The 24,740-nt window shown below is 46.4% G+C and overlaps 1 protein-coding gene across 24 annotated transcripts in view; it reads left to right on the forward strand.

Annotated features, from left to right (window-relative positions):
* Window positions 1–24,740, forward strand: part of SLC45A1 (solute carrier family 45 member 1) — an 82,095-nt gene that overhangs the window by 49,998 nt on the left and 7,357 nt on the right. For 9 of the 24 annotated variants that reach the window (XM_069782921.1, XM_069782922.1, XM_069782925.1 and 6 more), the window contains 11 exons: window positions 7,691–7,924; window positions 11,482–11,583; window positions 11,662–11,837; window positions 13,237–13,649; window positions 14,680–14,772; window positions 15,243–15,467; window positions 16,532–17,271; window positions 18,454–18,607; window positions 19,754–19,930; window positions 20,652–20,857; window positions 20,924–24,019. In XM_069782921.1, coding sequence (XP_069639022.1) covers window positions 13,250–13,649; window positions 14,680–14,772; window positions 15,243–15,467; window positions 16,532–17,271; window positions 18,454–18,607; window positions 19,754–19,930; window positions 20,652–20,857; window positions 20,924–21,205 — 2,277 coding nt within the window. In that variant the 5' untranslated portion in view covers window positions 7,691–7,924; window positions 11,482–11,583; window positions 11,662–11,837; window positions 13,237–13,249 and the 3' untranslated portion in view covers window positions 21,206–24,019. Of the gene's footprint in view, window positions 1–7,690; window positions 7,925–9,525; window positions 9,621–9,664; window positions 11,127–11,481; window positions 11,838–11,971; window positions 12,730–13,236; window positions 13,650–14,679; window positions 14,773–15,242; window positions 15,468–16,531; window positions 17,272–18,453; window positions 18,608–19,753; window positions 19,931–20,651; window positions 20,858–20,923; window positions 24,020–24,459; window positions 24,718–24,740 lie in introns of those variants that run through there. The other 15 variants (XR_011324532.1, XR_011324531.1, XM_069782942.1 and 12 more) reach the window with 13 other exon arrangements.

The raw sequence follows: 24,740 nt of genomic DNA on the forward strand, positions 1-24,740 counted from the left end.
TTCAGGCGGAAAGGGGATGACAGCCCCTGCCTCTCCTGTCTGACAGGCACTCTGTATGGATGGAAGAGGCTAAATTAAAAACAGTGAAGTAGACTTTCTGGTTTTTCTTGATAACTGGTATAAAGGAGAGAAGGGAGCAGTCTGTGCACTGCAATTAACACCGAGTGCTATTGCAACTCGTCCTGTAATGCGATATAGATACAATCTCAGCAGAAAATTGAACGCTGCACTGAGTCAGAAACACAGAGCAATGCTGGGTTTTGAAGAAAGTAATTAGCCCCAGGGACCTGGTGGTTTCTCATTTCCCCTGTGGTAAACACAGGGAAGTGGGGCAGTACTTCCCATAGGCTTCCAAAGTCAATTTAGACAAAGTACAGAGCCAATTTATAACCCAAAGTTTTCATGAATGCTTAGCAAGAGGCAGGCGCACCGCCAGTCTTCTTGCAGTGCCCGCCACGTACCACTTGGTGCCATGCTGCTTTTTGCGAGCTCCGAGTGCCCTGTCTCTGTCTGGCTGCTGCTGAGCCAGCCTGAGCCCTGCCAAGTGCAGCTGCTAGAGAACGCAGCCCCGGCGCAGCAGCGCTTTGGTACCCTTCACCACCTCTCCTGCCAAGAGCGATGCTGCGTGACAGACCTGCCGGGTTCACCGTTCGCCACGCTTGCCTGCAGCCGGGTGCTTTGGCCTGCCCTCTGCACGGTGCCTCACCCAACCACCTACCTCTTCCCAACAGCCCTCGGTACAGCAGTGGCCCGGCCCTTTCTTGTGCTGCCCTGCACTTGGCCTTCAGAAAAGCAGTGATTTGAGGTTTTCCAGAACCCACTGGTCACATGAGTTCTGCTTTCCTTCTCCACTAGAAGATCCGAAGTGTACTGAATCACAGAAATAAGACACCCGGTAGCCAAGAAAACTGTGATCTTACTAATGACAGGACCTACTGGCTTGAAGCTGCACCTCACAATTAATATGAGAAGCAAGGAATTGAGCTGTTCATGTAGCACAGCAGGGATGTCAGTAGTCTCTATTTATGCTTTACCTTTAAATGAAAATTGAATTTAGTTCTAAAAGATAGGTAGCCCATGCCTGCTCTGGGTGACAACAAGTTCTTGCATCCAGGATTCTCGCTCCTGCTTTCCTGACGTAGTACTTGTCACCTTTCTGTGGTTTGTCACATGCAGAAAAAACCCTGCAGGGTCTTTGGGGTATAATCACATCCTTGTCTCTTGTGAAATGTGTAGTCCACTTGAGGCATCGCAGTGAAATGAAATACTGTACTTCTGTGAGTTTGCCACGCTGCTTTGTGTGTTCCTGCACCTCCTTCCCCGGAGCTGCACACAACAGCGACACTCAGCACCAGTATCTTGCATGGTAAATGTCTTACATGCCTGCAGTTAACTTGTTCAGCATTTCTCCAGAAGTGCATGGTCAGTGTAGCCTAGCACGCGTGTTGCCTCAGAGGAGACTTTTTCCGCAGCCTTCTTTCATTCAATTGCTGGAAAACCAGAAAATGATAAAATATCATCTGAAATAGAATTACTTCCCTGGTTCTGTATCTTAGCAGGAGCTGATTAGGAAGTAAATGCAAAACTCGTCATTTGGACGCTTGAAACTCTTTGTAGGACTGTAGCCTTCTGATACCAAGCCCGTTCTCAATCTTCTGGATTCTGTAAGTGCCCTCTAGTGACTAATTCTCTGAACTGTGTGTTGGGTTTTCATTGCCGGAGAGAGAGACCAGCCATTGAAGGGGGGTGGTTGTCTGGTGAGGGCACGAGCTAGGTAAGTGTCCTCATTCTGAGGGCAGCACTAGTTTGTCCTGCAGAAGCAAACAGAAATGCTCATTGAGCAGTCACTGCACAAAGCTCAGGAAAGCAAACGACTGAATGCATGCACTCTGCTATTGTGGAAATAGCACGTCTGAACCAAAACATGAGTCAAATCAAGCGCAAACCAGCAGGAGAAAAACTATTGGGTTGTCACTGCACAATGCTTGAATGGTTTCAGTGAAGCATGGCATTAGTGAAATTTTTCAGAGTAATTATCCTGTAAGGTTTGAGAAAGGGCCGTGGCATTCTGGTTTTCGTTTGGTACAGCAACTGTAGACTAGGCTAATACATCACTGACATTTCATTTGTACCATGACAGCATTCCAGTTTTTCTAAAACCAATTTGGCTCTTTACTAAAGAATTTGCTTGTTTAAAAAAAAAAAAAAGTTTCACCTGTTTTACAAAAGTTTGAACTATGGTCCAGGACTATGTGTTTCTCAATAGCGGGGGCATTTCTGTATCTTCCTATTATTAGAGCTCTACACGCGATGTTGTGCATTGTAGTTGCCTGGCACGCTCGTCAGGGGTAATCTGGAAGATACTTCTCAATGGATTGTTTCAGGAGCATGCCCTCACCTTGCACCCAAAAAGAATAGGGTAGATTTGCTGTGTTCTGGGAAAGGATGGGAGCAGACACAAACTCCTTTTCTACTTTGTTACATCCATGCAGGTGCAGGCTTACAAATTGCAGACAGCAGTTGTCAGAACATGCGTACATGTTTCTTTAAAAATTCGTGTTCTTATCTTGTATAGTAGTTCGCTATGTTGAATTTATAGTCTCAATGAATTGACAACTCAATTTTAATGCAAATGGATCGGTGCTGTTACCACTGCTGTTCGTTCTGCAGCAAAATACTGGGCTTTGTTTCTGGTGGTGTTTTGGGTGTGGGTTTTTGGAGGTTGGGGTTTTTTTTGTTGTTGTTGTGTTTTTCCTTCTTTTAAGTAAAAATTCAAAAGCCCTTTTAAATGTTTAATTGCACCCATTAATATAGCCAGCGTAGGAGTTTGGTGAATCCATGTTCAGGAACTGATTTATCTGGGCTGTTACAGTCATATGACAATACGCTAAGGGCCAGATATGGAGGTGGTGTGCAGACTGGCATATATGAGACTTCTTTATGTTCTTACATTGTATTAGCCTCCCACCAACTTCCTTACGCCTACTCATTTGGCATGTAAGGGATGCTAGGGCGGTGTAATTTACGTGGTAAGCTCCTCTTACCATATAAGCATTAAGAACATATAATTGAAATGTACCTCACCTTGTTTGAACTTGCTTCTTTTTTTTGTCTTACTCCATATTTGCACTGTGTTCAATACCATAGGCCATAGACCTTTTTGCCGTGACTGGGCTTTTACAGAAATATAAATTTCTTCTTCAACTGGTATCATAAACATTGTGGAAAGCAGAGTTTCTTTTGGATTTAGCAATGGAGCAAAAACTCTTGTGTACCTGGAATACATGTACGGGAAGAGTTCAAGGGAAGAGGGCAAACTGGCATCGGCTCTAGAAATTATCTGGAAAAGTGGACTGTGGAAAGAGCAAGGACAGTTGGGATTTAGAGAGTGCTTCAGCCTGTATGGTGAACGCCTATATTCATCTAGATAACTCCAGCAGTAACCAGCGATAGGACATGAGGAAATGGAATGAAGCTGAGTCAGGGGAAGTTCAGATTGGATATTAGGAAAAGGTTCTTCACTGAAAGGGTGATTGGTCACTGGAACAGGCTCCCCAGGAAAGTGTTCGCGGAACCAAGCCTGTCAGAGTTCAAGGGGTGTCTGGATGATGCTCTTAGTCATATCGTTTAGTTTTAGGTAGTCCTCTGAGGAGGAGGGAGTTGGACTCTGATCCTTATGGGTCCCTTCCAACTTGAGGTATTCCATGATTCTAACCCTTGCAATTTTTGTCATTGACAGAACTAATTTTAAATAAGCATAAGACTGTCATAAACTTGCCATTTAAGAAACGTTTTGGTCTGGTTTGCAAACTCATCACCCTTACAAATAGCCTAGGGTTGAGCTGACACCTGTTTAAATTATTCTGGTGCAAAAGAATGATAACACCAAGAAAACTGCAACATTGCCCTAAGAAAGTTAATCAATAATGTGACTTTTTGTTAACTGTGCTGGGCAGAATGAGGAATATGCTACGTAAAAGGAAGAGTTGCATCAAGCTTTCTGAGGGATTACAGGAATATTTGGGGCGTTGAACTTGCTTGGAAAAAGACTGTATTTGAAAGAGATGAGCCTGATGCCCAGTAGCAAGTGTACAGGGCTTTACTCATAGCTTCTTAAGTAATCACACTGCTTTCTACTTCTCAAGAAAAAAGTACTGAGGAATAGAATAGAATAGTTCAGTTCAGTTCAGTTTGAAGAGACCTACAACTATCTTGTAGTCCAACTGCATGACCACTTCAGGGCTGACCAAAAGTTAAAGCCCACTATTAAGGGCATTGTCCAAATGCCTCTTGAACACTGACAGCTGACAGGCATCGGGCATCAATGACCTTTTTTTTTTTTTTCCCCCCCTGCAAAAGGACTGTGAAAAATCAGTGGGCTGGTTTTGTGCATATGGAAATATCTAGAGTCATGCCTGTGTACAAGAGGAGGCGATGCAGATGCTGACACCTTGTTCTCTGGACATGGGCTGAGATCTTTGTATTGCGCTTCTCTGCTGGAAGAGTTCCTGACTGTAGCTTTTTGAAAGTGAGCTTTTGCTAAAATACAAAGACTGCCTAAGTAGAATAGGAAGGTGCAACAGACTGGGACACAGTAGTTTTAGAGGCAGTAACCAAACAAAGAAGCTGTTGTACAAAGCCACATAAGCTGAGTGGTTGTTTCTCCTCTAATACCTTCTGAGAACTCACCCAAAATTTCTTGGGCAATTTAATTTGTATCAGACAAATGTCTTGAATCCATGGCACTAAATCCTGTACAGCTTGAAAGAACCTTAGAAAGTCACTGTGTCTGTATACATCTCTCTCTCTCTCTCTCTCTCTCTCAAACTATGAAAGTACTAAGTGTTGAAAAGCTTATGTGCTGTATAATCTCACTGGCAATGAGTCTGCCAGATCAGCTATGTTACTAAGGCCTAGTGCAGCAGAGCCGACTCAGTCAAATACTTTTTCAATGAGAGCTACACATTGGCAACAAATGGTAAGGTCTCAGCTTTTCCATAAATTCTTTAACCTAACCTTTCCGCTTAATAATTAACTAATAAGGAGTAGCACCCCAACCCCCCACCACCCCCCGCCCCAGCCCCTTGAATTTCGTTCTCCCAAACAAGACAAAGGCTTTTTTTGTTTTTCCTTTTGAAAGACTGTAGTGCATGGACAGTAATTAACTTGTCACTTCAATGTGGAGTAGGAAAAGAAGGATACTTAGTTCTTTCTGTATTACTGCCAGGTTGGGGTGGTCAAAAATGACAGATTAAGCTAGACCACTTATTCCTCCTAAGGAGCAAGAAATATGCGATGTTTCATTCTGGGCACAGGGAGCTTTAGTCTTTTCCATGCTATGGAAAGGAAAGTTGACCAGTATGTGGCAGCATCACTGACTTGGAAATTGTGCAAACTGACTTGAGATAGGTTACAGAAGAATAATTGCCAAGCCTACGCTGCTCTGGATTTTCCTCACCTACTGCCGTGCCGCCCCACCTTCTTTGTTGTGGAGCTCAGGAGGGGACAAACTGAAGTCCTCCAAACTAAGCAGCTCTCCCCCCCCGCCTTTAAATGAAGTGAATTCTGCTAAATTAGAAAAGAAAAAAGAAGGTGACTTCATTTGAGACACCCCCCCCATCTGTCTTCAGAAGAGAATGCAGTTTCTGAGGTTTTCTTAAAATATTGGCAAGGCAACCCTTTTGTGTCAAGGGCGACCAAGCTGTACCGCTATTGCAAGCCTGTACAGTTTGTTCTGAGGAGCTCTCTGCAGCCATGCCCACCGTCTTCCACTGGAACACAGTAGTGCAGGATGTGCGCGTTCATGGCCCTTCTGAAGGAAGAGGGGTCGTGTGTGATCTCTACTGGCATAGTTTTTCCTTGACTGCTTTGGTTGTATAAGAGAAAGCTGTCTGCTGTTCTGTAGGAAGTGGACGATAGTTTGCGGAGGGCATGCACAGGACCTTCCGCAGACATAAAAACTTGGTAACTCATCAGGCTTCTCCCTCTTTGGGTTATTGAGCATAGATTAATGTTTGCTGCAGGATTTGTTTGGCCTTTGGGTGTTCTGAAGTGGCAGCCCCTGAGCACAGAACAACTTTCACAGCGTGTCTGTTTGGTACAGACTTTGTATCTCCCTGCAAAAGAATCAAGTCATGGTTGGAAAAGAAGCTGCCAGTTCCAGGTGGATCACTGAATGGCATCGCGGAGCCACTGAACCTAACTGAAAGATGTTTTAAAATTAAGATGAAAAAAGAAAAAGGAACACCCAGTATCACACAACTGAAACCCCATTCTTAAGAGAGAGAACAACATACTCTCAGTTGGTGGCTTGCACAGAATTTCACTCAACTGGAGCTAATGTTTACCTCGGAGAAAAGGATTATAAGGATAGTAAGAGAGGTTTCCAAGAAACGGAGGAATGGTCCTGCTCTAAGCGAGGCAGATAATGAGGTCTGCTGGCAAATGAAACAGTGAGCCTAACATGCAGCTGTAAATGAGCAGAGAGATTAATATGCTGTCAGAAGCTGCGTTGTGGAAAGACTTCACAAAAGAGTTTAATGAATGCAAAACATCTTGCACCCAGAGAAGGTAGGAGGGAACAGCGTGGATTCATAGCAGTAGGTATTCATCACCAAAACTCGCTCTTTTGAATGCTGTTGGGTTAAATTAGTACAAAGTAAATGAGTATCTTTACATTTCAACAACAATTTATGTGTAAGCTCACAGAGGAGAGGAGATTTGTGGTTTCTGTTTTGTCTAAAGCCCAAAGGATGCTGATAGATGAATGCACAGCAGGAATTGCTTTCGTTCTCTCCATTGTTGTTACCCTGGGAAGGAGTAGAGTGCCTTGTCCCACCATCCCAAGTGGACAAACTGTGCTAAATGGTGTAAAAGTTAATCCTTGTAAGTTCTGAGCAGGCAGTTTTATTTAATTGAACACGGAATAAAGGTGAGTTTAATGTCTCAAACATGTTCACAGGGAAAAATCATCGTATATGATGGCCACGACTGCCTGCCGGCATTAATAATATAACCCACTCTCCATGCCCAGGTGGAACAAAAAGTCATCCTCGGTGACAAGGAATGGGGCTCTTAAATGCCCCCTTCATCTGCTCAGTGTTTGCAGAGCTCTCTAGCACTTGGGTGGTGGTTGGGACCGAGGCTGGCAAGAGCACAGGCTGTTGGGCTGTGTTCTCTCTTGTGGTCACTGAAGGGATGGCTGACGCTGGGGCTTGAACAAAGAAGGAAGCAAACAATTGTGGCTGGCCCGTCAGCCATAGTCGCAGCCAATTTAGCTGTCCCTGAGCACTAGAAGCTGGGTGAGCAGTAGCTGGTGTTACTGCGACTACTGCTGATGGTAGTGGCTCCTCCCAGCAACAGCCATCTCTTGCCCCACCTGTCTGCTCCCTTTGGCAGGCAGCAGACCTGCCCGCTCATGTTCTCTTACCAGCTGTGGCACCTGGCTGGACCTTCTCCTGTTCCTGCCCTTCATCCCTAGGTTTGCAAATCTTCGTTTTTTCACCTTTGCTGCTCAGAAGCATGAAGGATCTTTCCAGTGGCTGCGACATCGGAGGCATGTAAATAAAAGGGATGCCATCAGCCTGTGCTTTTGAACGAGAACGTGATTGTTTTCTTCCAGAGCAACAGCAATAGTTTTAATCGATTCATTAAGAATGTGGCTTCTAAAACCAGTTTGTTCTCTCAACAGGCTGCAAATGGAGCGGTGGCTGCCGTATTGTGGATGAGACCCTCTGGCAGGAGAAGAGACAGCAACAGCCATTGGCCATCAGCACTGAGAAGTGGTGTGTGGCAAGGCTGGTTTGACGTAGGCTCTGGAAGTCCCATATCTGGGGAGCTGAAAGGAAAAGCTCAGCACAGACAGGCGAGGGACATCTCGGTACCAAAATTGCCTCAACTCTGCCAGAAGGACTGGGGATAGAATGTATGTCAGATTAGGAACCTGCAGCATCTTCAGTAGAAGCCTGCAACAGTGTCTGGCGTGGCAGCAAAAGAACACGTGTTGTTTGGGGCAAATAGGTGTATTTTGGGATGATTCCATTACTCAAAGATGTCCGTGACATCAGGCTGACTCTCCCATATGTGTTTAGTTTATCTGCGTGAGCATTTTGACATGGGCAAAGGAGGACGTGAAAAGGTGAGCTTGGATCAAATAGCTGAGAGCAACAGTGCCGGTGCTTGACAAGTTTCATGCTCACTTTTACCTAGTCTGGCAGAATTAGGCATGTATCTTGCGGTCAGTTTGGGAACAATGTGCTTACACAGGGCCCTGTCTTAGAAAGCAGTAAAGGAAAGAGTTTTGCCATGACTGTTGACGTGCTGGTTGGGATGTGGTTTTGAGGAAGAACATTTGTGAGGATAGGTGAGGAACCCAGTCCCACTTTTAATTTAGACCAGTACAAACCCCCTTCTGCCCTGTGAATGTCGTTGTGCTGTGAGTGAATAACCCTTAGTGTTGTAAATAGGTCCTTTACACTGCTCTTGGATTACATAAACACTGGCAAATGATACTTGACCCATATAACGGCCAAACTGACATAAAAAAATTGAACACCACAGATCAGGTGACAGGGAATCCATGGTGATAACAATGTTCAGTGGTCTCTTGCACCTGTCCTTGAGAGCTGCAAGATTACCCTGATTTCTTGCAATTTCTTGTTGGGCTTTATATGAACATGTGCACCAGCTGAACCCCACCTGCCTCGGAGAGTGCTCTTTGGCATCTTTTTCAGATGTTGTTCTTGCACCACACCTACCACGTAAAGGAGAGCTAGTTTTCTACAGACAAATGGCGCAATACCTTCTATTCCTACTGCGACTAGTGATTTCTGTGGAAGGAAGCCATCGTTCTGCTCCAATAAATTTTACAAGAGCTAAATACTAATATATACTAAGGATTCATGTGGTGTTACAGTAACCTCTGGAGATAGAATTAAGCATCCTTAATGCCCTGAGTTTCAAGTTTTTTTAAAAACACACAGAGCAGACTGCACTACATGATGACATCTTTCTTTGCAAGCCATGAAGAAATTTGGAACATGAGCACAAAATACAGCGCTGTAAAACAAAATTGCCAGAGCGCCTTACCCAGGGAAGGGGAAGACTGAGCGCTACTGTTAATTAGAAAAGCGCAGTGTCATCTACAGCATCTGCTCTACGGGCCTGCCACAAAACACCTAGAAATCTTCCTACTGCGACCCGCCTCCCCTGCGATTCCAGTGCCAACGCGGAGTAGGGCAGCTCGCGCCTGTCGGGGGCGACCATCGCGACAGAAAGCGGGCGCTGCTCGCAAGGAGGCAGCGGGGCGGCGGCGGCGGGTAGCCCGGACGGAGAGCGCTTGACCTCTCTCTTAGCCGGCGCCGCGCTGACCCCTGCCTCGGCCGGAAGGGCTCGTCCCTAACGGCCGCACCGGCCCCGACACCGGCCCCGGCCCCGGCCCCGACACCGGCCCGGGGGGGGCGGAGCACGCTCGCGCGTTCGCGCCAGCGCCGCCCCGGAGTCCGCTCGTGCGGCGGTGGCGCGGGGGGGCGGCCGCCGCGCGGGATGACGTCACGGGGGCTGGGGCGACGTCACCGCGCACGGCGCAGTGCGGGGCCGGGCCGGGCCGGGCGCCGCTGGAGGTAAGGCCGGCCGAGCGGGACGGGGCGGGGGGTCGCTGCGCGCTGGCGGCTCCGGGCGCGCCTCCCGTTCGGGGCGGACGGTGGGCCCGGGCCCGGGGCGGTTGCGCAGCGCAGGCGGCGCGGCTCGTTCTCGGCTGACAGGGGCGTTCGGGAGGCCGCGGCCCTAGCGCCGGCTCGGGGTCGGCCTTTCCCTGCGACGCTGATGTCTGTGGTTCGTTCGGAGCCCTCGGTACCCGCCGCAGCGAAACCGGGACCGGGTTCTGGCGAAGAAGGAAAAAGCTCATTTTCGGCGCAGAGGTGCCCCGGAGGAACGGTGACGGCCGGTCCCTGCCCGCCACGCGTGTTGGCTGCGGACGCGGGTTTGACTGTGCGGATTGCAGGCGGCAGAGGCGGCATCGCCAGGGCCCTGCAGTTTGAGATGCGCAGTTGTTGGCATGACAAATGTCGAGTGCCAGAAATCACAAATGACTACTGACAGTGAAAGCTTTTGCACGCTGAAGGAGAGGTTCCTGGCTTTGAAGCTCTTGCAATCGTAGGGTAGATTCACCTGAGGACAGGCTTCAGTCTTTTGAAGATGTCCTCTGGTGAACGATTTGTAAGTTGAGGAAAGTGGGTGATGGGGAGTATGGGCTCAGCTCACAGTTCCACGCAGACTTTCTGCTGGACCAGTGACATGCTGTCAATAACGGCCTTTAGTTCCAAGTGGTTGCAGATCGCCACCTGTACTTTTGAGCCATGTAGAGGGGTTCTTTTCTTCTGTCGCTAAAATGTTGCTACTTGTAACTCCCCATACGATCTCTTTGCAAGGTGCATTACAGAGCAGGAAGATGAAGGAGGACCTAGGATGAAATTAAACTAATAGATTAATAGAGTGAGATCAACACCCTGGGTGCAAATGGCAAGGTGTATCAGTGGTGAAGGGGAGTGCTAGCACAGCTGTATTGTCACATCTCTGTGAAAGGGTCATTAGAGCATCCATCGAGAATCTGACTGGGTTTTCATTATATTTTTTTTCTGGTATCTGTCTCCTAATTTTTAAGAAATTGTCATCTTTAGGGCATTACTTTGATCTGAAGGTTGATAAAGGTACTCCTGCAAAGTAAGGACTTTCCTTATGAAGACGTGGGTCGTAAGAAGTTTTCAGTAATTTGTTAAAACAGCATCAAGGGGAACACCGGTGCGGGCATCTTCACAAAGTCTCCATATGCTTCTCCTTCTGTTGGTCTATCTAGATGACATTGTGTCTAATGAGCTTTCCCAAGAAAATGCAGCTTGCTCTTGGTGCCTTGTGAGATGGGGGTTGTCAAGGCGTGTAGTTACAATTATGAATTGCTTGTTCTTCTCTCTTAACATGGTATGTATCTTGGTCTGAAGAGGAGCAATCTTGAGGAAACCCGGGGTACAATGTTAGCAGTGCCTCAGTAGATGTCTGTTCTTTCCCACCCTTCCTCCTCTCCCTCAGGCCTCAAATACAGTCAAGTTACGCCAACTGCAGTCTTCTGTGAGGTGCTTGGTGTTCAATTTTGCTTTGTGCAATGTCTCTGGATGCTTGCGTGAAGCTGAGGATCGTTCTGTCTAGGGCATCATCCCACCATGCTTAACAACCATTGCGTCAATGTGATGGTAAACGTGGGTTTGCGGAGTTCTGCTTTTGATAATGGTTGGGGATATGCAGGGAAGAATGGCGCTGTGTAGACTAAAAGCTACAGGAAGAAAGACTGGTGCGTGAAATGTGCCAGAGAAAGTAGCAGAATATGGGAGATTTGTGGGAGTTCTTTACAGCCAAAGGAGCAGAACAGGTGGGAGTCTTTTCCTCAGGCAACTGTGAACAAAAAAGTAAGATATTTCTTTTGCTTACTAGTGTGCAGCTGTGGGGGTTTTCCTGAAGAGGTGTGGGGTGATGTGGAGCCATCCTTGTGCAGCAGCAGCCTTTGGTCCATGGGCAAGAAAGCATAAAGAAAAGGTCAGACTTCACTTACGAGGTGTTTCCATTTCTGGCAACAAGAGGCAAGAAATCGCATGTGGTTCATTAATTCAGCAGATCTGTCGACATCTATCCTGAGATGCTATTTTGGAACCCATTTGGCTATTTTACCTACCACAGTATGCGTGCTTTGGCTGCAGGAGTGATTCTGATGAGACCCAAGGAGGCTGTTCAGCCCTTTAATGGCATTCATCTCTGAGAGAGGAGTAGCAGTGCTGAGAGTGGCTTGTGGGGTATGTATCTTCTTCTCAAGAATTAGTTTGAAACTTCAATTCCTGCACTGAAAAATGATATCAGCTTCTGGTTCCAAGTGTGTTTCTTATCAGCTGACCTCATCCAAGTGTTCAGCTTGTGTGGTGTTCAGCTTGAAGTCTGAACTTCAAAAACAGTTTCTCTGGGTGCTCCAGTAAAGTCTTACAGAAGTAGAACCAGCAAGAAGCAGAGAATCAGACCCTGTCCTTGCAACAGAGCATCTCTGCTGAGTTCAGGTATATAAATAGGAAGAAAACCAAACTCAGTCATTGCGAAAAAAGTTTTGCATTAAGTCTTGGCCTCAGCACAGGCAGCAGGAATGGTAGGATCAGTACTGAAAGGTGATTTCACATTGCAGCAGGGGCCTGGATCTGTAGCCAAGCCACAGCTTTGCTTTATTGTAAACTTAGACTGAGGTCTCGATTCATCTTAATTTAGCTCAAGTGAATTGCAGATAAATGCAAAACCATTGCTGTTATGGGAACTCCTGGGAAGTGTGACATGTCTGACTGCTAATTGTTTTAAATATTTCAATCTGTTCTGGTTTTAGCTGGGATAGAGTTAATTTTCTTTCTAGTAGCTGATATAGTGTTATGTCTTGGATTCAGTATGAGAAGAATGTGGATAACACACTGATGTTTTCAGTTGGTACTAAGTAGTGTTTATACTAAATCAAACGTTTCTCAGCTTCTCGTGCCCAGCCAGCGAGAAGGCTGGAGGGGCACAAGAAGTTGGGAGGGGACACAGCCAGGACAGCTGACCCAAATTGGCCAAAGGGGTATTCCATACCATGTGACATCATGCCCAGTATATAAGCTGGGGGGAGTTGGCCTGAGGGGAATCGCTGTTCGGGAACTAACTGGGCATCGGTCGGTGAGTGGTGAGCAATTGCATTGTGCATCACTTGTTTTGTATATTCCAATCCTTTCATTATTATTGTCATTTTATTATTGTTGTTATTATTATTATTTTCTTCCTTTCTGTTCTATTAAACTGTTCTTATCTCAATGCACAAGTTCTACCTTTTTCCCTCTGATTCTCTCCCCCATCCCGCTGGGTGGGGGGAGTGAGTGAGCGGCTGCGTGGTGCTTAGTTGCTGGCTGGGGTGAAACCATGACACAATCTTAATCCCCAATGATGGTAGGCAATGCCTAGGTAAGCAAGATAGCATCTCTGGTGTCTCATTTGTGCAAAGATAGAGGAGACGTGCCCATAAGATGTATATGCCTCGTGTCAAGAGATGGAGAGAAAAGGTTATAACTAATACAAAGGCTGCACTCAGTATGTGAAATGTTGAGAAATGGCTCGGACTTCAGTAAGTGAAATTAAGCAAAAATTTTTCTTACTCAACCATTTTATTCTGAGATATTTTTCTTCCAGACGCCTACCCGTGATGATTCCACCATCTGCAACAACCCCTGTCAGCGATGCTGCACTCTTGCCAAGTGTGGCTTCTCAGGAAATCTGGAGGTCACAAGTTCCAGGCTATTCTGGATCGGTCACACGGCACATAAGTCACAGGGCTAACAACTTCAAGAGACACCCAAAAAGGAGAAAACACATCCGCCCTTCACCGCCGCCACCACCAAATACTCCATGTCCTATTGATTTGATTGACTTTGGGGATCTCCAGCCTCAGAGGTCTTTCCTAGAACTCCTGTTTAATGGGTGCATTCTCTTTGGGCTTGAGTTCAGCTATGCCATGGAAACAGCCTATGTTACCCCTGTGCTGCTTCAGATGGGGCTTCCAGACCAACTGTATGGAATGGTGTGGTTCATCAGCCCTATATTAGGTAACTGTTCTTTACGCTATTTCTTCCCTCTTGTTTCTTCCACTACACGGGATTTATATGTTTTTATTTTCTCTACCTTAGCTGTTCATAATTACATTCTGTGTGCTCTCGAGGTTAAGAAGCCCTAGCCATAATTTTAGACAACTGAATGGAGAATAACTCTTGCTATGTTTTGCCTGAAATGGGCCTGGTGTGATCAAAAGGTCTGTTCTTTTAACAGCTTCTCAACCTCTTACATCTTGTGCAAGGGTAAGCTTTGGTTATTCTGTTCCTATATATAAAAACTAGCAAAAGAGGATCCGTGTATCCATTTATGGCCCTATGAAAAAAAGCATACAGAGACAGTTCCCAAGGGTGTGTGAAAAAAGCAGAGTGGGATTGCCTTCTCCTGTTTAACTTTCTGAAACAAACGAGGTGTTCCAGTGATGAAAGACTGTCAGCCACTACTGTCGTGGGCATTGGATTACTTGCCTTAGCACGGAGGCAGGGCTGGGGGCATATCCATTGCTATGGGAAGAACCATAGGATGGGCTATTACCACTTGGAAACTTTTGTTCTGCCTGTTCTTGTACTCGTGGGATGTGCTTCAGAAGAGAGTAGATAGGCCCCTACTCACAGGCTGGGCCAGGATAATACAGGCACCTTTCCAACTTGCATGCTTGCTTCCTGCTATCTTCCAAGCTAATTTTGCAGGGGATCTCCCATCTAAGATGAGGTAAATGAAATAGCTTGTAAGGAACAGAGTCCTTTAGAGCATATAACTGTTGTACTTTTACTCTCCACCTGATGTCAAATTCTGCAGTATTAATGATGCAGAGTGAACCGCCATGACAGTGAGCAAGCGGCACATTACGTTATTCAGTCCCCGACCTGGGAAATGCCAGGCAGTACACTGTGTGTGCACCTGGGTGACTAGTACCAACTGGGGATATCACTATGCTATGGTGTCCTGCCTTTAGCTGCCTTTTAAGCTACTCCCCTGTGAAATAGGCTTGAAAAATGCTACTTATTGGTGATTCCTTTTTTCTAGGGTTTTTGCTGCAGCCTTTGCTGGGGGCCTGGAGTGACAGATGCACATCAAGATTCGGGAGGAGAAGACCTTTCATTCTGGTCTTAGCAGTAGGTGTGTCTTTTAGAAACTATGGGGATAACACTTGTAAAGTAGAAACACTGCACATCTCTCTTCTGTGATATCCCCTGTGGCACTAGGCTGAACAAAATGCCTCAGAAGTGTTGGGTATTGTGGGTCTGAAGAAGGTGGTGAGTGGCGCCGAGGTGATGCTTTGGCAGCCGGAGATCCACGCGTAAAAGCTTCTCTTGCCAGAGTCTGAAGAGATGGTATTTTGAGGGTCAAGAATGTTTTTCTTTGGTCAACAAAACAACTCCAGACATTAGTAAGCTTGAACAGTGGAAAGGGATTATGTATATCCTGTAAGCCACGTTCATTCCCCAGACTGTGGTGGTCTGAACAAGAGCAATAGTGCTTGCTGCAAGGCTGTGCAGTTAGTACAGTGCTTTTGGATCATGGAGTGATGCAGGTTTTGTTGCTTACAAGCAGTCGATTGATTGATTTTGATTTGGTTTTATTCCCAGGAGCGTTGCTTGGGCTCTCGCTTATGCTAAATGGCAAAGATATAGGGACTGCCTTGTCTGACACTGCGAATAACCACAAATGGGGAATCATTCTTACGGTCTGTGGTGTTGTCCTCATGGACTTCAGTGCAGATTCAGCAGACAATCCCAGTCATGCCTACATGATGGATGTATGCAGTCCAGTGGATCAAGACAGGGGCCTCAACATCCACGCTTTGTTAGCAGGTATGCTTTCTTGGTGCTTCCTGGGTGACGTGAACCCTAAGTAAACAAGCCCTGCTGTGAGAAAGCCAAGTGTAAATCACTGGTGTTTTTCTGTATAAGCATAATAACCAAATAGCTGGAGAGTAGCACTAATTAACTTTGAAAACAAACTTCTGCTTTCCGTAAAAGGCTTTTGTAACTACCAAAAGTCAAACAAGATGCAGTCCAGGGTTGTTCCATCTGAAGGTCCCTTACATCACTTATAACACCTATGGAAACAAAATTATCCCTTGAGGGAGGAGGTTTGGCTTCCTGCAGGTGTGGAAAATGCCTTTTTTTGGTCACTCTGCTGGAGGGGAAAGTGCATACTGGGCGCTATGATCCCTCATTGCTGTCATCTTCAATTGCTGTACTGCCCTAGTCTAGTTTTCCTCTCCATCAGGAGACTCTTTCACAGTCTTGAATGCGTTCATAAGAAAGAAAGGACAGTCTTGTAAGGCTTTCACCACGTGAATGGAGTGAGAGAGGTATCCGGTGCCCTCAGAACTTCTGTGTTCATTTGGTAGTAATGCAGTGGCAGTTTTGTACACTGTCAATGTTTTGCTGAGTAATGAGCTTGCTACGCTTCCGAAGTGATTCAGTCTGTCTTGGACGCAGTTATATCTGTGTCCCTCTAACTGAGTGAGGAAAATGGATTTTCACTTACTTTCAGGAAGACAGTCTTAGCTGACTGATTGCAGAGCCTTGCCACGAGGCTGGTGGACACTTCTCTTTTACGGACTGAAATAGCTGAAGGTAAAGTGGTTTGTTCTTGGCAGAGAAAGAACTACCATTTTTAATTTTTTGTATCATCACTTTTACAGCACTGACCTTCTCCCTCTTTCTGTACTGTGTTTGTACATCCAGACTGTCCTTGTGGCGCGGATAACTGTTTATTACTGCATTTGAATTGAAGAGGGGTTGAGTAGTAGAACAGAAGTAACACGTTGGATTCTACTCACAAATCATTAGACAAATGGTGCTGTGCTGTTACTGACTTCCAGGATTGGCTAGGGAAGATAATCTCAGCTCTGTTTTTCCACCAGGTCTTGGAGGTGGCTTTGGTTATGTTGTTGGAGGAATACACTGGGATAAAACCAGTTTTGGAAAAGCCGTGGGAGGGCAACTTCGCGTCATCTATGTCTTCACCTCAGTTATACTGACTGTCACTACTGTGCTGACTCTAATTAGCATTCCAGAAAGACCCTTAAGGTCCTTTAGCAGGAAGAAAAAGGTGATGAAGAGTCCAAGTCTTCCTCTCCCTCCTTCTCCACCTTTCTTCTTTGAGGAGGGTGTAAATGAAAACTTTGCTTCTCATAACTCAGCTCACTTATATGCAAGTTTTACGAGTCCAGTTTCCCCCCTCAGCCCACTTACACCCAAATATGGCAGTTTTGTCAGCAGAGATAATTCCTTGACGGGAATTAATGAGTTTGCATCATCATTTGGGACTTCAAATATTGACAGCGTGCTTATAGACTGTTTTACAGGCGGGCACAACAGCTACTTAGCACTTCCAGCTAGCTTGCCCAGGCAGCCTGTCAGTGTCAGTTTTCCTCGGGTGCCTGATGGCTGTTACCAAGGAGAAAATGGAGTTCTGGAGCAAGGGGAGAGCAGCATAACGCCGGGGCCTGATGGCGAGGTGCTAAGAGTGGGCTCACTGGATGCGACAAAGCCACGGTCGTCGGGGATCCTGAAAAGACCTCAGACCTTGGCCATTCCAGATATCGTAACAGGACACTGTCCAGAAAATAGCAGAAGAAGAAATGTAACCTTCAGCCAACAGGTAAGGGCAGAACATCAATGATATGACCATGTAAACCTGAGCATTCATTTAATCTCTTCATATATTTTTAAATGTGTGGTGCACAAATTCATTATTAAAGAATGCTCATGATAGTTTGCTCATAAAAGTCATTATGGGAACAGCATACCTGCTATGACTTTATTGGTAAAATAGTGGGTAGGATGTGAATTATGACTGGCAGTCTGTCAACTGTCTTTGTTAAAGATGGCAGAAATGGGAGCGTTCCGCTCTCAGCGGGCCACGTGTGAAAGTTAGGTCAGTATTTTTAGCCTCGCTTTACCACCCAGGGGCCTACCACGTGAGAGCAGAAAAAAAACACATTTTTATTGAGCCTGTATCTTCCCTTTCCACAGAAATACCCGCAAGATAGGGCCAGGGATAGGATTCTCCCATGAGCTTCTCCTTATGGCAGTCATTACATCTGGTTCCATCAGGGAGGTGAGGTTTCCCTTACCCAGGGATAAGACTCTGATCTCACCTCCCACTGTTGATGATAACTTGGAATGTCTGAGACCTCTGTATGCTGGCCCATTTTTTTATGATCCGGGATGAGGTAAACTGTCCTGTTGTTTTTTGGTTTGTTTTTTTTTGTGGGGTGGTGGTAGTGGTGGGTTTTTTTTGTTTGTTTGCTTTGTTTTGTTTTGTTTGTTTGTTGCTGTTGCTGTACTTTGACCCAGTTTGTGAGAGGAGACTTCATCAGGGCCAGAATTTTACATGCTGTGCACATAGAGATTGAGCATCAAGGTTAGCAGGCAGTGAGAATGTGTTTCAATTTAAACTGGCCTCTTCTTCCTCTGTGTCTCTAAAACTTCACGAACCAAATCCACGTGAATGTGGGTACAGCTCCTATTAAAAGCAGTGGAATTTATGCCTTCCCTATGCTAGCATCTGGATGTGGTTGCCAAATACCCTAGGAAAGTGAAGAGTACTGTTTGAAGTATACTGAAAGCTGCAGCGCAGTGGTGCCATTTAACACTTGTTCAAAGGCTGAATTTACAGCTTAGCTAAATACACTGTTCTTTATCTCCAAGTTAACATACTGCAGCAGCAGAGTTTAACTTTCAGGTGGTCAGATAGGCGTGTAATACTGCATAGGTTTGCTCAAAGAATGTTTAGGTTTTTCTTACTGTCTTTGCTGACCTGGGAGTTCTTATGGTGCAGGTTGCTAATATCTTGCTGAATGGTGTTAAGTATGAGAGCGAGCTGAATGGATCAGGTGACACCTCTGAGCAACCACTCTCCGTGAAACTTCTTTGTTCGACCATCTGCCAGATGCCCAAGGCTCTTCGTAACCTCTGCATCAACCACTTCCTAGGTATTCAGAAAGTGCCATCTTGCTTTCAGCGTAAAGTAAAGTCTACCTCGCGTGAATGTTTTTAAATATTTTATCTATTGCTGCAATAGCTGCTAACTAGAGGGACATGATTTGTTCCATGTACACTCACCAATAAGGTACTTTCTGGTATTTAGTTTCTTAGAACACTGAGAAAGGGAAAAAAAACCAAAACCCAACAAAACAGTAAAGCCTACATTCCTTGAGAGGGAATAACAATGGCCTAAATCATCGCATCTGTTAAATGGAATATTTACAACAGAATGACAAACTCCACTGAACCGAGAACTTGAAACTATTGACCTTCTTTTTATATTTTTTTTAGTGCTCTGAAACTGGCATTACTGAGCAGAAAGACGAGATTAGTTGTATTTCCCTGCTCACACCTGAGACCGGCGTCCACTTTCCTCCCTTTGACAGCATGTTTATAGGGGGTCCCAGAACAGGCGCGGAACGCGACGCTGCAGGAGTGCCCGTAACCACTGCACTGTTACCTTTACGCTTACCAGTGCTTGACTGATGGTTAGGAAGGGCTTGCAAGCAATCCAGTTTACACAAAATTGGTCAGAAGGTGACAGGTAGTTAATACTCATTGGCTGTGAAAGGAATTAAGAGATTGCCTGCATCAGTGGCCCTGACGTTGGTTTGTGAGTAGGAGTTTTTAACTGTGTTGGAGGCGCTCTAGAGACTGCAACCATGACATAAGAAGCACTCCTTCCAGTTCTGTGTGGGAGGACAACAGCAACCTGAAATGACGATGTCATGAGACACTCTGTGAAACTGAGCATTGTGTCCTGTCAAAACCTGAAGGCAGCTCAGACTGCTGTAATCTATTTTTCTGTCTTGCTAAACCAGTATTCTGTGGCCTGCAGTCAGCCTCTAGGATTCCACTTAGGCATTCAAAGGATAACTCTTGGTCTTTAAAATCCTGAATGTCTTTGACAAACATGGTAGCATAATGCACAGGGAACAGCAGTCTCAGATAAATGTGGCTGAACATTATGTAATACTGATGTTGCACAACCTGTCTTCAGTTGCAATTTGCAATATAGCTAATACCATCCCCTAAGCTGACAAGGGGAAACAGATACTCTGCAATCCTAATGGGCTACTTCTGGCTTCTTTCAGGATGGCTTTCGTTTGAGGGGATGTTACTCTTCTATACCGACTTCATGGGAGAAGTAGTGTTTCAAGGGAATCCAAAAGCACCTCACAACTCAGATGAGTATCAGAAGTACAACGCTGGGGTCACCATGGGCTGCTGGGGAATGTGCATCTATGCATTCAGTGCTGCTTTCTATTCAGGTACTTAGTACAGCCATCTTAACCACTGCTGTGAGAAAGATGCACCCGTTCTTTAAGCGGTGTTTCTGCAACAAGTAGTCCACCCTTTATGTTGCACGTAGCCTACCACATGGCAGGAGTGCTGAAGCAGAGTGTTCTTTTTTACCGTATTATCTCTGCTAGTTAGCTTGGCCTGCACTGACAGCAGATGAGGTCAGCAGTCTGGTGAAAACACATCTCTGTTAGTATATAGTTCCTTTCACAAGTGGCATTTTCAATGTACGTTGAATCCAGAAATACACGCAGCCACCGTAGGCACAGTTCTGGCGCAGCAGCCCTTAGTGCCTGTGTGCCCCCAGCAGAACGCCCCGGTATCATGCACCACACCAGCACCTTGTGTGTGTCATGCGTCCGCCCTCCCCCTGCCACCCCCCAGCTCCCCCCCCCCCCCAACAATTCCCATTTACCCCTCTGGGACAGGGGCACTGCCAGCCTTCAGCTCTGCCGTGTCCTCCACACAGGTAGGGCAGCAAGGCTGCATTGTGGCAGTGGGGTTTGGAAGTGGGGTCCTTGGCATTCACGTGTGAGCCACCAGTTAGTCAAAGGTGTAACGGTTGCCGCTGAGATGTGGCTGCCTAAAAGCTGGGCTGTGGGGCCTGAAAGTGCACCCCTTAGGTCGAATGATGGGCTAGCGTTGGGGAGGGCCACGGTTCACCCCGAATGCCTTGCCATTGTCTTGCAGCTGCACTGGAGAAGCTGGAGGAGCGGTTCAGCACACGGACACTGTACTTTGTGGCCTATTTGGCCTTCGGGCTGGGCACGGGGCTGGCCACGCTCTCCAGAAACATCTACATAGTGCTGTCACTCTGCGCTACCTACGGCATCCTCTTCGCCACGCTCTGCACGCTGCCCTACTCCCTGCTCTGCGACTACTACCAGAGCTGCGAGGTGAGCCCCAGGCTGGGGAGGGGAGAGGGGCTTCCGCTGCGCCCCCTTACGCTGTGTCCCCTACAGTTCGTAGGCTCGCAGGCGGAGGGCACACGGCGTGGGATGGGCGTTGACATCTCCCTGCTGAGCTGTCAGTACTTCCTGGCACAGATCCTCGTGGCCCTGGCCATGGGGCCACTGACGGCGGCTGTGGGCAGCGCCAGCGGCGCCATGTACTTCGCCAGCCTGGTATCCTTCCTGGGCTGTCTCTTCTCTTCCCTCTGCGTCACCTACGAGTCGCCGCTTGCCGAGGAGCTGCCACCCGCTGAGGAGCAGCGCCCGCTCTTGCCCCGCGCGCGGAACGAATAAATGGGAGAAGCCGCCACAGCCTCCGCTGCCTCATTGCGTTGCCCTCGGCCTCCCCATCGCGGCACGGTGGGCTCGTGCCCCACCCCGGGATGGCAGCAGTGGGCCTGGCAAATGGCGAGAAGGTCTGCGCTGGCTTCGCCGAGCTTTCCCCTGCCCGCGGGAGCCAAGGGGCGAGTTGGCGGCACCTGGCACCGCTCATCCTTCCCCTGTGGCGGCAAAGGCCCATCTGTGCCCCTAGGGCCACGGCAACAGGAAGCGGTGGTGCCAGTGCGGGGCCATTCCCTCCAGCTGCCCCGCAGTGCCGTCAGTCGTTCCTGGCGGGATGAGTGGCGTTGTCCGGCCTGAGGCAGGGGACCCGGAAGCCTGGCGCCCGGGCAGGGCGACCACTATCTCTCAGGTGGCAGCGAGCTGCGGGGCTGCACATGCCCCTGCAGGCACTGCCGCTGTCGGAGCGCTGGGGCTGCAGTGCTCCGCCGGCTTCGTGGGCAGAAGGTCCCATCTCACAGCCCGGCGGAGCAGCCTGGACCTCACTTGCCGAGGGCAGTAGTGACTCCCGTGAGGCCTCAGGGAGCGGCGGAACCAACCTGCGGGTCCCGGTCTCTGCCTGTGGTAGGCCTGGCTCTGGATGGGTGCTTTTCAAAACTTGGGAAAGGCAGAGAGTGACTGGTCTTGCTCAGGTGGCTTACTCTGTCAAGTGCCACAGCCAGGCTCCTGGGTGCGCAGAGCTCCTGCCAGCAGAACTGCTCCAAGAAGCCACTGTGGGGTGAAACCGCAGTGGCCTGGCTTGCAAACCCTGCTCTGTAGGTTCTGGCTGTGGTCCATGGTGGTGGTTGCCAATATGTGCATATTTGCTTCCACGTTAGACTTTTAACTAAGACTACAAGGGCTTGTGATGACTTAGCAGGAGGACAGGCAGTTGTCCATAAGCCACCTTTGGGGAGAAGGGTCTTTTTGCGTCAACTTCCTTTGGGTAGAAGCTTACTCTCAAAGTTGAGAATGTAAGAAAAATAATTTGTGTGAAAGCCTGTAGCACATCATCCTTGTTTTTCATTCAGTTGTACCTTGTGACATTTTAAAATCTGCATGGGATCGGTGATAAAGTACTTGTCAGCTAGAGCTGCATCTTCCGTCTCTCACTGAAACTAGTAAAAAAGGGCTTTGGGTTTCATTATCTGTGAGAATTCTTAATTATTCTGATTTTGGAAGGTGGTAAGTGTGAGGTCTCATATAAGTTCCAGTTAAGCCCGGGAGTCTTTTAAGTCTTGAGAGCAAAGACGAAAACAGAAATAAAACTTTCTAGGATCACTGTCAGCCTCCCTCTGTATTTGGGTAGACAGCCAAGGTTTACCAGGGCTGATGGGGCATTTTGGTGTTTACGTGTGCTGTGCATGGCATCCCTCTGGAGGTTATTTTTGCTCACCTTGTCTTTGGGTGCAGAAGGGTTTTCTCTGGAGTGTCACTCCTTTTAAATGAGTTGTACTTGACTGTTCACCTAAGTTTGTTCTGGTGCTTGATCTGTGATGCCAAGATGAAATAACTTGTGCAATCTTTAGCTGTTGTGGCTTACTATACCCCAGTGCTGAAAGCGTAATGCACAGCTTGTAAGAACCCCTTGTTTTTATCATCCATCCCTATTACTTTTTTTTATTTGAGAAGCAAGTTTCATGCTACTCGTTATTTACTTAAATGGAGGAACGCTGAAGTTAAGCACTCAGAGGTAAAGGACTGTCAGATTGGTGAGTCTGTTCATCTTTCTTTTCTTTGTTTGGGCTTACGTAGTGTCATATCTGCAGGAGTATCTGTGACATGCCGTTTCCTGGATTATGGGACAGCTGTCTCCAAGAATGTTCAGGATGAAGCTGGAACAAAATAGCCTGAGAAACTGTACATTTGGCACTTCCGATTTCTGACAATCTAAAGACTTGACTTTGGAGAATTTTTCTTTTCATGTTGGTCTGCTGTGTAACCTTAATTTCTCTTCCTTATCGAACTTTTAAACTAAAAAATGATTTTTCTTTTTTTTTTTTTTGTTTGGTCCCACTAGTTAATGCGGTACTAGTTCTTAAAATGTTTTCTCCTCTTAAGTTTTGTAGCCAGCATTATTGCACTAAATGGATCATGAGCACTTTACTTTCCTAGGTAGCTGGAGTTGCAGATCATTTTGTTGCAAGCGAGGATCTTCAAAAGATTCACAGAATTATGAAATCAATGTATTTCATCGTAATGTTTGTCTCTGCTTCCCTATGTAAATAACCTGGTGAAATACATTTATATAGTTATAAAACTACTGCTATTGCCTGTATGCATTGCCCAATAGAATATATATCACATTTTCTATTTTAGAGGATATGGACTTTGTTTTGCATATGTATTTATATAGTGTTTACATACATAGTACTTTTAAGTCAACATCAATGTATGTTAATTTGGGGCTTTGAGCAATACTGGTGGCGTCTGGAAAGAACCCAGAGCCTGCCACCATCATGCAGTGTTGGAAGTCGCACCAAATCCATAGAAACTAACTTAAAGAAGAGGCACTGCTTACTTGCTTATTCTCTTCCTTTGTCATACATTTTGTGTTTTACAGAAATTACTGTATGTGGTCACTGTTGAACTGTGAGCTGCAAAGTGATGTTTACCTTTTGGAATCCAAACCCTTCAAATATTCTAAATCTGCAAGCTGCTGTTTAGAAGTAAGATGCATGAGTTTAGGCAGGAAAGTGATTTTACGCCGTGCTGTAGTTGAATCTCTTCAGCAGTGCCTAAAGGTTAATTTTGATTAAGTCCTTATCATTAAAGGTTGCTTGATGGCAATTATTTGTGGATGTTCATAAATGTATTTGTAACAGATGTACATAAGTAGGGAAAATGGGGAGAGGGACAGAGAAAGCACCTAATCAATTGTCTCACATTTGTAATTAAGCTAGCTGTAACCATTTCAGCGTGTGCCTGCAGTTCACTTGACCTCTGCCATGTCTCCCAAAAAAGACAACCTCATGAGTTTGGAACGTTTGCTGTATCCTTGAATGAAGAAAATAAGTCTTCTCAAGAATCAAATCAAATTGCATGACTGTATATATATAAAAAGAAAAGCTATATTGGGAGCTGCTTGAAAAGAGTCTAGACAATTTATTTTCTACTGACAAGTAGTTAGTCATCTGGTACTCTACAGGAGATGCACTTTATTTTATTAAAAAAAGAATTTGTCTTCAGGTGAAAGGTGGCTTTCTTACTGTATGTTCTCCCTCCCTCAGACTGGATGACAGCCTTAGTGAGAGACTTTTAGATGCCATTACCATAACACCACCCAATGGATGGCATTAAGTACAATAAACGTCTTGAGAATTCTATGACTACTGGAGCTGAAATGCCAAGGGAAATCTCCAGCATCTGTTTAATTTATCTAAATTGACATTTTCCATACCTCTGGTTGTTAAGACATAACGATTCATTTGGCTGCAGCAACTTTCCATTGCTGTTCCTCTGCCCCAGGCTGCGCTTCTGTAAGCAGGGTGAGTGGAAGGGAAGGTGCTAG

The sequence above is a fragment of the Haliaeetus albicilla genome, chromosome 4 (assembly GCF_947461875.1).
Source record: "Haliaeetus albicilla chromosome 4, bHalAlb1.1, whole genome shotgun sequence".
NCBI classification, from domain to species: Eukaryota; Metazoa; Chordata; class Aves; order Accipitriformes; family Accipitridae; genus Haliaeetus; species Haliaeetus albicilla.